We start from the raw sequence: 13345 nt of genomic DNA, 5'->3' as shown, positions 1-13345 counted from the left end.
AGTTATATAAAAAAACTGACTTTTATAATATGCAAATTACCTCTCTAGCAGCCGGTAGGGCGGCTACCTGCTGCTAGCAGCCGCATCCTCCATTCATAATGACGCCCCCTCCTCATGTTGATTGACAGGGCCAGCGAATGCGCTCCTCCTCTGACTGGCCCTGTCTGCGTTTTAAATCTCGCGCCGTTCTTCAGTTGGCGCAGGCGCACTGAGTGGAGGACGCTCGCTCGGCTGCTCCATCCTCAGTGCGCCTGCGCCGATGACGTCACATGTACACCCGGCGCAGGCGCACTGAGGATGGAGCGGCCGAGCGAGCGTCCTCCACTCAGTGCGCCTGCGCCAACTGAAGAACGGCGCGAGATTTAAAACGCAGACAGGGCCAGTCAGAGGAGGAGCGCATTTGCTGGCCCTGTCAATCAACATGAGGAGGGGGCGTCATTATGAATGGAGGATGCGGCTGCTAGCAGCAGGTAGCCGCCCTACCTGCTGCTAGAGAGGTAATTTGCATATTATAAAAGTCAGTTTTTTTATATAACTACTGAACCAAACTGAGTAATAGCCCTATATATTGAGAAATCGCAGCATAAGGATTTTAAGGAGACAAAAAAAAAAAATGAGTTTAGTGGAGTGACAGAAGCCCTTTAAAGAATTGTGCTTCTTCTAGGGCTTCTCAGGGTGCCTTCCTCTCCAGTAACTGTCTGTGGCGAGAGGAGAGATGAGGAGGCAGCTGCCAGCTAGGAAATGCTTTATTACTTCACTCTACAGTGGTAGAGCCTTATCCTACTAGAAATAGTGTCAAAAGTGCTAAGTGTAGCAGAGCTAAGAAACTGCAGTTTAGGTGTGTCCTACATCCAGCAGGAAAGAGCAAAGCAGCGTGATGAAGGTAGATAGAAGCATTTTTTTTCAACAATATATATTACAAAGTTTCTTATATCCACCTGTACTATTCATTTATGGAAAGTTGTTTTATAACTGGAGGTATGCTTTAAGAAAATGAGCTGGAAACTAACAGATAAAGCAAGTCCTTCCAAATAGTAGTCAGAAATAGCGGCTGGAGGCTGTAGATCAGGGTCATGTACAGTACACACAATAAACCTTAAAAATAAAATGGAGGAGCCCTCAAAGGATCGACTTATCCTGGCACAAGTAATAAGCAGTACAGAACATGTACTACCGCACTGCACTTTAGAAAGGCTAGACAGCCAATCAGTGCACTTACTGTAAGGGAAATAGTGCTAGTTGGCTATATTTTCCAGGCCATCACACATGCCAGTGATTGGTGCTGTAGACGGCACTGTTTCAAAGTCCTGGTCCTTAGTACAGAGTATTACTCCGAATGGCTAGGTGAGATATCTTAGAAAGTAGTGGAAGGAAAGCAAGCACATAGGACAAAGAAGGGGTTGTCAAGGTTAAATTAAAACTCCAGGGACAGAATTAAGTGTGTTCAAATAACACAAGAAGTCATACTTACAACCATTTTCACCTGCCTCTACCAGTGTCACAGTCTTGTCCTGCTCCAGTAACCTCATCTTCCTGGTTGCTTCAGTGACATCCTATACACACTAGGTCACCATGCAGCCAATCACTGACTTCAGCACGTGACTGCTGAAGCCTGTGATTGGCTGCAGTGCTGACTGGGTGTGTACTTCACCCAGAAATACAACACAGACAGCGAGGACCAGAGCATGGTGCAGGAAGCGTCTGGGGAGAGAAGGGGGTGAGTTTTACTTTATTTGTTGTTTTAGCATTTATGGGGTCATTTATTAAACTGGTGTAATGTAAAACTGGCTTAGTTGCCCATATCAACCAGATTCCACCTTTTATTTTTCACAGTTCCTTTGGAAAATGTAAGGTGGAATCTGATTGGTTGCTATGAGCAACTAAGCCAGTTCTACCTTACACCAGTTTGACATGGGCAGCACTGTTGCCTTGCAGTGCTGGGGTCCTAGGTTCGAATCCGAGCAAGGGCAACATCTGAATGGAGTTTGTATGTTCTCCCTGTGTTTGTGTGGGTTTCCTCCGGGTACTCCGGTTTCCTCCCACCCTCCGAAGACATACTGATAGGGACCTTAGATTGTGACCCCTATTGGGGACAGTTGGATGATAATGTCTGTAAAGCGCTGCGGAATATAGTAGCGCTATATAAAATGCATAAAATAATAAATAAATACTGTTGATCCCAGAATTCTAATTTGATAACTCCCTTTAGGGCAGCTATAAGGAGTCTAGCTGTATTATTTGCTGTACAGTAGAGAGCAGGAGCCTCATGAATGATTAAAATATGAAAGGGGATGGGCAGAAATTTAGCACCCCTATATGATACTGTCATTGGTTAACCCATTAGTGACCATCAGTATGCCTTTTTACAGCGGTCACTAATGAGTAGTCAATAGTGACCACGCCATCTATTATTTTATTCAGTATGGCAGCCGGGGGCCTAATGAAGGATTGCTAATCAGCATAAGCCATACAGTATATTATAGACGTGATCAGTGGGTCTAATAAATTAAAAAAATATATATACTCTTTTCTTTATTGAAAAAATGCAAATATATAAAATCCCCTACACCTATTTGGTATTGCGACGTCCGTAACGCCACCCACTACACAAGTATCACATAATTTATCCCGCATGGGGAACGTCCTTAAAAATGGAAGAAAAAAAAACAATAAAAACTACAAGTCCCCCTGCAAAAACCAAGCCCTCATACAGCTCTGTAGAAAGAAAAATAAAACAAGTTATGGGCTTTAGGATGCAGTGATGTAAAAACATTTTAAAACTTAAAAAAAAAAAACTATATGTATTTGATATTGCTGTAATCGTGCTGACCCAGAGAGTAAAATTATGTTATTTATGCTGAAAAATTAACGCCTCCACATTTCCAATGTAAAAACTCAGTGGCAGTATTACTGTCCCTCCCCCTACAGAAGGAGTTCATAAAAGTTCATCAGTAAGTTTTGTGTCTCCCAAAAATACTTCCATTAAAACCTACAACTTCTCCCACAATAAGACCTCATACTCCTACATCGACGGAAAAATAAAAAAGTTGCAGGTCTTGGAATACGAAAATGAAAAAAATTGTTTGGGCATGAAGGCCCAAATCGGGCTGATCACTAAAGGGTTTAAAAAACCTTCATAATCACAGTGAAGCGAGAACACTGAAGAGGACATGGCAGTGGATTGGGGTTCCTTGCACTATTCTGCCCAAACCCTGCATACAAAGCCTATGAATTTGTAGTAGGCAGAGGCTTCCTTTTCTGTAGGAAGTCTGTTTACTTGATAATCTGCCATATTAATAAGCAGGCGTATTAATAGTTTGTTTTTATTACAGGATTTGAGGGATGCTCAATGGTTCCTACCATCTACCCACTGGAGACACTTCACAACGCATTATCTCTCAAACAAGTCAGCGAGTTCCTAACAGACATATGTAAAAAGTTTGCCGAGACTCATTCAAGAGGATCAGCAGGTATAGTACATTTACCTTATTATTGGATATTTTTTCAGGAGGGGATGCTCATGGTGTAAAGATTGAATCTGGAGGGGCTGCACTGAATGAAGCAGCTGCGGTGCCGTATTTCACACATGTTCTGCATGGTGCTGCATCGGAGCCCTGGTATAACAAGTCATCACAAGGGCTTCTCAACAAAAACTGAACAAAACATCTAACAAAAGCGACATAATAAGTCTATTACAACCCTGTTGTCAATGCATTTCTTAAGATTGTCTGGAAGCAGCCAGCTTGTTGAAAAGTGGGCAAGTGGTGAGCGAGGTGGATTCGCTGTACATTTGAGTGCAGATTCCATACAGCTCATCTGCAGCAATCCACACAGTACAATACATGTGGATAGGGTTTTCAAAATCTCAATCATACATAGTGGAAAAATTCCACACGGAAATCTAAATAGGTTGCAAAATTTTGGGTGTGTAAAAATTTGACAAACTATTTCTTTTCCTAACTCATTTGGTGGGCTATTCTATCAGAATACATTGGGTAATCTATATCAGATCAGTAGGGTCCAACACCCTGGACCTCGGCTGATCAGCTGTAACCTTGTAGCTCTGGTGCCGGAAGTACACGACTACATGTATTGTATGATGCATGGAGCGTGTATCTGCAGCACTGCAAATTCATTTCAAAATAGACCTAACCAGGCTAAAACTGTGTCTTTATGGCCTCCATCGGGTCTGTATTTTTCAGAATATTTTTTGTGGAGTTAAATAGTGTAGTAGAATATGCCGTTTTTATACAATAGTATACATTTAAAAAGTAGCTTTTTTATTTTACTAGAGACGCATTCCCCCTGTACCCCACTGTAGAGGTATACATCACAGTTTTTTGTTAGAGGCATCTATGTTGGGAAATCCTCCTGATGCCTACTTCCAAAGTAAGCTCCGAGCATGATGCAAACAGCCCAAGATGTTTCATAGGTCATAGTTATTAGTGAAACACTTACTATATACAGAATGGTCAACCTCATATACAAGATTTATGAGATTTCACAATAATATCTACTCAGAGTTTTATTTCTGTAACAGTCGAATAATTGCTACTATTTACTCCTTTATACCAGCAGGATGTGACTCCATGCTGAATCAGTCTGCTGCAGGAGATGTCTATCTGCCACACAGGATTCTCTCGTCATCATCACTTCCTTTACGACACCGCTCAGAGCGTCCTCCTTGGTGTAAGTACTTTTTGTGCATATGTTACTATATCAAAATTAAGTGGACGTGTGAGATGTATAGAATCTGTGTGTAGTATTGCTATGAAACTCTAGATTAAGCTTAAAAGGGTTTTCTGGATTTTTATGCTGAGGATAGGTCATTAGAATCTGATCAGTGGGGGTTTAAAACCCAGGACCCCCCCCCACGATTAGCTGAGAAGGCACTGGCCACCATAGCCTTTTCAGTGCTTACCAAGCACAGAGCTGTACATTGTCCAGTGTCTGTGGTTAATATCATGCTCAGCCCCATTTACCGATGAATGTGTCGTCACTGGCCTAGGAAAAGCTGCAAGAAGGCCGAAGAGCTCAGAGGAGTGCTGGTGTCTTCTCAAATAGACGATCAGATACTGATGACCTGTCCTGAGGATAGGTCACCAATATTAAAATCTCTGAAAACCCCTTTTTTAATTCATTGTTCTCCCTTTTCAGTCTATTGTGGCAATTGGTGGCATGGTAGATATAGATTTTTTTGTATGTTATTGTAGTTTTGTTATGTGACATGTTGTTATGGAGGACCTCTTGGTGGATGCTGTAGTTTTGGAACCTATATTGACTTCAATTATTTATATTTCTTTGTGTAAAACCGTACATCTACTACTTTATACTTTCTGCAATTTAATGTGTGCACATCTTAAGGCCTCCATACACATTCATTAGCTGTTGGACAAACGATTGTTCGGCCAACAACTATATCTCCTAACTCCCTCCCGACTGCCCCATACACATATACACTTTCTGTTTAGGTGAATGTGTATGGTGTTGTCAATGCAGAGAGATAAGAAAGCCCCTACCAGACACTTCTAAAGGCAGCATATCTCCTGGGAGAACAAAAGGATTGGGTATAAAATATTCATTCTGCCTGAAACCTTTTTTTCCCCCTCCACCCCCGACATCATCTGTTGAGGGAGGGTCTAAAGCTCCTTATGCACATTAGACTATTGTCTGAGCCCACTGATTATAATGTGTATGAAGGCCTATAGGGCTCTTTCACATCTGTGACTTTCTGTTCTTCTGATTGATCAGAAGAAGAATAAAAATTGAGAAAAACGAATCAATGTTTAAATAGGTGCTTTAGAGCATCCATTATGCTCAGTTAGTGTTCGCTCCATCATGTATCCGCAATTTTTGGTGGAAAAAGTCCTGTCTGCTTGCCTATTCTTTCCCCCAAAAAATGACAAAAGGACCTTTCCTTTTCCCCCCACATCAAAGTCAATGGATGATGGGTACAAACGGAATATATGTTCCGTTGGCATGCATCATTCGATCTATTTATCAAGTCTGTTTTTTTCCTACTTCTGCTCTTCTCATGGATCAGAAGAATGGAAAGCTCAACGCAGATGTGAAACAGCCCTTACCGTTTACTTTTTACTACTTGTAGAGTACTGTAAGAGTTTCAGTTAATGAAGAATATCAATAAATGGTAACGCATACCTTGTATTGTCTTTAACAGATAGCAGTGGTCCATCCAGCACTGTGTCAAGTGCAGGACCTTCATCTCCCACCAATATAGACCTTTCAGCACGTTTTAACTTTAATGAAAAGACACTTAACGAAGAGCAAGGAAGAAAGGTGAATATTGACAATGAAGATACAGTCAGCAATCATAACACACCTCCAGCCGAAGAACCTCTGAAGAATGACCCCTTGTGTCTGTCACTACTGCCTCTTTGTGACATGCCAACAGCATCACAGCCTTGTGTGGAAGATGAGGCTCCTTCTGAAACAGAACCAGCAGGTGAAGACTCACTTCCAAATGAAGATCCTATAGCTGCTACGACTTCTACAATATGGAACAGGGACTCTGATGATCAAGTACTTCAGCAGACGGCGCTAAATGAGCGACTGTTAACAGAGCTATCCATACACGCAAAGGAAACCTCACTTTAAATCATAGATTAATGGTATCAGTCCCAATGTGGTTCAAACAGTAGAGACAATTTCCCGTCAGTGTTGTAAGAATATAATGATAACTGACTTGAGACATTTAACTATTTCATAGTTCTTCATTGGGTCAATAAATGTAATGGGTGCCTAATACGCCCACAAAGGACATACTGTATGTGCTCGAAGAACCACCTGGATTAGCTTCAGCTGTTTGGTTGTTGAGAATCGACCAATGTAATTTCTAAGCTGCTAGAGAATGATTTTTTTACAGAGTGTAAGATTCTGCTGCTGTCTTTTCAGCCTTCAACCACTGATTTACCATCCTGTGGTCCAATGCCTTGGACTTTAACTGAACATATTAAACGCTGGACTGCTAGCAACACATACAGTTGGATAAAACCTGTTTAGTTACACTCTGCATTACAAATGTTTGCGTTCTTTACGTGAACAGTTTGGAATTTGCTTGGTATTGGCACTAGTAGAAATCTTCTGACCGCAGAGTAACTCGCATGTAGAAATCTGATGATTGTGAACTTGTGTGCTATGCCATACTGAGGAGCCACTGATCTAGATCTTGAGCACCGGCTTATAACATGCTCACATTGAGGAGATGTTTTGCGATGATGACTTCCTGACTACTCTTGTAGTGAATGAAGATCTTTCATTCATTCATTTATTTATTAACCTTTATTTTTGTATTCATCTATTTTCCTTACTTTTCCCTACACACTGACCTATACGTCCTAGCAATGCTGGTAATGATGGTATGTCCATATCATTCAGCATTGCAGAATAAACTGAAGCGAAGTGTAATACAGGATTGTTTGGATTGTCTGCGATTTGATGTTGATGGCCTATCCTCAGGGTAGGTCACCAATATCTGGTCAGCTATTTGAAGAGGCCACGGCACTTTCGTGATCGCTGAGGCTTCATCACAGCTTACCTATCACAGTTTACACTGTATAGCGACGGTGCTTGGTACTCCTGCTCAGACCAATTCAGTTGAACGGGACTGAGCTGTGCCTAGGCCATGTGACTAATAAACGGGATGCCATTGGCTTAGGACGAGGCTTCAGCACTCACTGGAGCTCCATGGCCTCTTCAAATAGCTGATCGTCAGGGGTGCCAATGATGGAGGATAGGCCATCAGTATCAAAATCTCAGACAACACCTTTAATTATGGTTTTGAAACTACTGAATGTTGTTAGTTCTTTCAAAAACGTCACTCTCTGGAGGACTGTGTTAATGGTTTTGTACCATGTTATTAAGTACAGTACTCGGATACTCTTCTTGTGAACACTCACCAGACACCTTCAAATTGAAATTAATTTTCTGGAGTTTGGTGTCAGTACCTTGAAGGATTTATAACTGAAAAATGTCTGCACTGAGCTATTACGTCATACACCATTTGCATTCTACGCTCTTGTGGTATGACTGGTTGTGCCAGAGAGAAGATGGCTAAAAAGTTATTTTTGAATGTGTATGTTAGGGTCTACATCCAATGGCTGACTTGCATTCATTCTGCCTACTTTGGTAGACTGTATGTAGAATACACTGCCGAGAGTCCCTTTTTTTGGACAGACAGAGATTTATACTAAAGCAGCTAGAGCATTTATGGCTTTGTATTTTGTATATTGGTTGGACTTTACAGGGTGCATTTTAGTCCTGATGAATACTTGAAAATAACTACTGGGCAAGAATGTTTTCTTGCATATGGTTCACAGTCCACTTATCGAACAAAAGTTTAGGTGCCAAAAGTTTATAATATTAATAATACTGTCTACTTTCTCAAGTATTGCTAGGAAAGTAAAGAAAACCTGCTGAGGAATGTAATCTGCTAGTACTGTATAATAAAGGAATAACAACCTGCAGCTTTATACGAGACATTGGACAGACTTACTAGAATGCATCCTGTGCTGTTATCCTTGTCCGTAGATTATGGCTACCGGTTTTGATGTACAGTCATTTGGTTTTATAAACATACAGGAATATTTTTAATGCATTTAAAGCATTCTTTAATTTTTTTGTTACCTTGTTAAAATAAATTTTAAAGAATGACTGCTAATTTATTGTAAAAAAAAAAAATCGAAATAAAAGTTAATAATGATAAACTTTAAATAAAACCGGAAGCCCTAATTGTAGATGAGAAATAGTTTATCAGATTAGTTGAAGAGGAAATGCTATTTTTAAACAAATCTATTACAATTTAAATGAATAAATCTATATTATATGTGTGTTTATGTAAAAACAGTTGTCCAGTGTATTTCTCCATACTGTCTGGACCATGTTACCACTGTGCTGAGTACAGGAAGTTTGTGTCTGCTTTAACCCTCTGTGTTTGGGATCCATAGGTGTTATGTATACCTATGCTGGCTGCTCGGGCTTTGTACACATTGTAGATCTATTTTGTGCGTGAGTATGCTGTAATTTGTCACTTTATGTTGTGATTATCTCTATCATTGTTTTGCTGCAGTACGTGTAAGTTATACAGTACATGCGTTTTCTGTGCTGGCGATACACAATAGGCTTCTTTATTTGAAGGGATATACAATTTAGGAAACAAGGGAATACATGTTGTTCTTTCTTTATGTCCTATTTACAGTGGAACATCTGTTGTTTTAGTTAACATACATAGTGTGCAGAAAAAATCCATTTGAAGATATGAGGGAAATTGCGAAAAAATCCAATCTGATTAGAAACAATCCATCCAATGCTTATATTTGGGACTTTGTTCACACATTGTAGGCAAAGTTCCTGCCACTATTCAGGTTTGGGCTTTTTGGGTTAGGCTACTTTCACACTTGTGTTTTTGCCTGATACGGCATGGATCAGCAAAAACGCTTCCGTTACTGATAATACAACCAACTGCATCCTTTATGAACGGATCCGGTTGTATTATCTTTAACATAGCAATGATGGATCCGTCATGAACAGCATTGAAAGTCAATGGGGGACGGATCCCTTTTCTGTTGTGTATGAGAAAACTGATCCGTCCCCATTGACTTGCATAGTGGGTCATGCCAGATCCATTTTGCTCCGCATCCCAGTACAAGCTGCGGTTTGCTCCCTGGTCTGGGAACACAACCAAATGGAACGGAATGCTTTTTGGTGCACTCCGTTCTGTTCAGTTATGTTTTGTCCCCATTGACAATGAATGGGGACAAAACGGAAGCGTTTTTCTCCGGTATTGAGATCCTATGACGGATCTCAATACTGGAAAATGTAAACGCAAGTGTTAAAGTAGCCGAAGAGCTCTAGTTATGATGATGGTCTGACCTGTATAAAAGGAAGGGTAATCGGGACACAGGCACATAATGACGTCCAGAAAATTTGTATTTCAGGTGAAGAAAAATGCTGATTGTTTAAAAGAAAATTCGGCATTTCTTCTTTTTCCATATTTTTACACAATGTACTTGTGAAAATAAATTGGAAATAATTCTTTCAGCCTGGACCATCCATAGAAGAAGGAATGCCAACCACAATTTACTGTAATATAATGTCTTAAGAATGTGTTTTGGTCATATACTTACTGTCACCTAAAAACTGCCGCCAGGAAGTGCCCGCTCTACTTTAGTATACTTGGATATAGCAGTTGGCCTCCTTGTTCAAGTTTCATTTTTTTGGTCGTTATAGGGGAACTTCAAAGGCTATAGACACCTTTTGGGGAGGACTTTTTTTTTTATTGCTCCATACTTAATTTAAATGGGTAGAGAGAGAGAGGCCTACAGATCAAGCAGATAGCTTGTGAATTACACCAGTAGAATCATTATGATGTAATAAAAAAGTTATGCCTAGCCCTTGATATTGATGGCCTAACTTTAGGATGAGATTGGTGAGGTTCCGACTCCCTAGAGCCCTACCGATAAGGTGTATGAAGTGGCTGCAGCTTTTGGCCTCTTCTTTTCCAGACAGTGCGCCATACATTCTGTAGTGGCTGTGCGTGGTGCTACACATAGTTCCATCCCATTAACTTGAATGGGACAGAGCTACAATACCACACACAACCACTACAAAATGTACAGCACCATGGGGAAGATTTATCATCTCCTTGCCCAAAAAAGTGGTGTTAAAAAGCACAGGTGTGTGCGACTTTTTACATGCGACATTTAAAAATTTTGTTGCATGTGGCTTTTTTACACCGTCCTCGCCACATTTCCAGAAGGTGTGGAAGGGGGTGTGGCAGCCACTGAAACAAATTTATCTTCATTTTTGCCAGTTTTCAGCCACAAATGAAGCCAGAAATCTACAGCAGCTCAGAGCTGTCGAAGATTTGTATTTAGGCACAGCCTCCAGCAACTCAGGGAATATCAAGACTAGGAAAGAGCGAATCAAAAGAGCGTACCTTGGAACCAAACCCAAGTTCGGGAAATGTTTTTTTACAGTATAAATCGATTTCTGAAGTTATTATGCAAACTCTCGCGAGACTTCACGAAGTAATAACTTCGGCTCATCGGAGCCAATACATTCTAATACTGTACAGAGTGCTCGCTTGTGCAGTATTGAAACGAAGTTTTATGCGAATCGACTTTGGATGTTTCATCTGAAGTCGATTCGCTAATCCCTAAACCATTGCAGAAAGTGCTAGTCTTGAGAAATCTCCCTTATGTCTTTTAAACAAAGAAGAAGCTGCTGCGTTCGCACAATAGGCAACTAATATTTAAGTCCCAGAAAACCCCATTTAACAGAGGATTCCCTTTGGGTGAAAAGATGCATAGCCTTGCACACCTGACTTACAGACAGTAAGGCCTCATGCACACGACCGTTCCATTTTTTGCGGTCTGCAAACCGCGGATCCGCAAAAAACGGAAGCCGCCCATGTGCCTTCCGCAATTTACGGAATGGGCGGCCCATTATAGAAATGCCTATTCTTGTCCGCAAAATGGACAAGAATAGGACAAGTTATATTTTTTTTGCGGGGCTACGGAACGGAGCAACGGATGCGGACAACACACGGAGTGCTGTCAGCATCTTTTGCGGCACCATTGAAATGAATGGGTCCGCATTCGAACCGCAAAAACTGCGGCTCGGATGCGGACCAAAACAACGGTCGTGTGCATGAGGCCTAAGAATGTGCATTTTCTGAGCTGACCACAAATTTTAGGATTATCTCATATTTTTTAACCTTTTTAACAAAATTTGGTACTTAGTAATATAAAATTATGTCATTGTATCTTGATTGCTTGATCTTTGCATGTTTATTGCCCATAACTGTGTCGGGATGCCCCTGTTCCTATCAAGGGTTTGTCCAGATTTATGTAACAGAAGCTTAATTGTATGTCACAGTTATGCAACTTACTAAGATATTTTGTACTTTATTTCCACACTATGTTCAGGATCTTTGCTTTTAGGAAAAGAAGCATTACTTTTTTACATTCATTAGGCAAAATACCCATCGTGACGCACTACCGTGCACACAGCTGCTGTTGCAGATATTGCAGTGTTTTAGGATAGATGAGAGCTAAAAGATAGCAGAGAGATTTGTGTGGTTGACTTGAGCAGTGATTAAAGGAGTTGTGCAGCCAGTACATATTGATGACCTATCCTCAGGGTCTGACTCCTGGCACCCCCACCGATCAACTGTTTGAAGAGCAGGCGGCGCTCGTACGAGCACTAATTCTCTTTAAGGTTACACTGTGCATCGCCTCGGCTGTCTCTCCGCAGTGTAATTACAAGTGCTTGTTCCATTCACTTGAATATGACAAGTACTTGTAACTACACTGGAAGCGAGACAACGTGCAATGTAATCTTGAAGAGGAAGTAGTGCTCGTAGAAGTGCTGCCTCCTCTTCAAACAGCCGGGAGTCAGACCGCCACCGATCAGATATTAATGACCTATCCTGAGAATAAGTCATCAATATGTACTGGCTGCACGACCCCTTTAAGCTTTATTAACATAATCCAATAAAACTCCATTAAAGGGGTGGTACAGGATTAGAAAAACATGGCTGCTGTCTACACGAAATAGTGCTATGGCTGTTGAAGGTTTTATTTGCTTTTGCTGCTTTGAAGTGAATGGAACTGAGCTGCAACAACGAGGTGCGGCACTGTTTTTGGAAGAAAGTGGTCTGTACGCCCACTTGCAGCTCTCATCATCCTATGTATTAGACCTTGATACCACACCCTTAAATGTTTTTTGCCTATTCAAATTTTATCATGAGAAGATGCAAAATAATGTATTGTTCCTATTTATTGCAAGTCCTATATCTAAAATACAGAGTTTTCTATAATTGTATGTTTTTTCATCGTTTGAATTGTATACTAGGTCTGGGCAGAGTACTGTATACAGAGATTGCCTATGCCACATTAAAGCCATATATTTTAATAAGCTCCTGTATGAAAGCTGACTAAAGTAAAATATACGGTACCTTTTAAAAGACTGAAAGGTTTCTGTTAAAACCACTTGTCTGTTTATTGTATCTCATTTCTCCATGTTGCTTATGGTACAGTATTCTTGCACTCATGTCTTTTAGTAACCGTAGAAAGCTCACAAATGGCTTCTTGTTGAAATGCTGCGATCCTGTGTTAAAGCAATAAAGTTGTGTTAAAACACTTGTGCAATTCTCCTTTCGTGTCATATTTTTCAGGTTGTCTTTGTAGAGTTAGAAAATGGAGATGAATCTCTGCAATTACACATCATTTTAGCACACCGCCTACAGAGCAGATCCAGACCATATATCACTAAAGATGCACCATTTGAGAAACTGAGTTGCCTGAATGTTTTCAGCACAAAATTC

At 40.7% G+C, this 13345-nt stretch overlaps 1 protein-coding gene and 1 long non-coding RNA gene across 11 annotated transcripts in view; both read left to right on the top strand.

Annotated features, from left to right (window-relative positions):
* Window positions 1-6676, top strand: part of PPIP5K1 (diphosphoinositol pentakisphosphate kinase 1) — a 276308-nt gene extending 269632 nt beyond the window's left edge. For 9 of the 10 annotated variants that reach the window (XM_040414088.1, XM_040414089.1, XM_040414092.1 and 6 more), the window contains 3 exons: window positions 3333-3470; window positions 4576-4689; window positions 6179-6676. In XM_040414088.1, the coding sequence (XP_040270022.1) occupies window positions 3333-3470; window positions 4576-4689; window positions 6179-6615 (689 nt within the window). In that variant the 3' untranslated portion in view covers window positions 6616-6676. The remainder of the gene's footprint in view (window positions 1-3332; window positions 3471-4575; window positions 4690-6178) is intronic. The other variant, XM_040414093.1, reaches the window with a different exon arrangement.
* A 4894-nt stretch (window positions 6677-11570) lies between these two features.
* LOC120985886 lies at window positions 11571-13066 on the top strand. The gene is made up of 2 exons (XR_005775596.1): window positions 11571-12019; window positions 12121-13066. It is a non-coding gene; the product is annotated as an uncharacterized LOC120985886 (long non-coding RNA).
* The last annotated feature ends 279 nt before the right edge of the window (window positions 13067-13345 follow it).

This window comes from Bufo bufo, chromosome 1, assembly GCF_905171765.1.
Source record: "Bufo bufo chromosome 1, aBufBuf1.1, whole genome shotgun sequence".
Lineage (NCBI taxonomy): Eukaryota > Metazoa > Chordata > Amphibia > Anura > Bufonidae > Bufo > Bufo bufo.
This window is presented reverse-complemented; position numbering and strand designations above follow the sequence as displayed.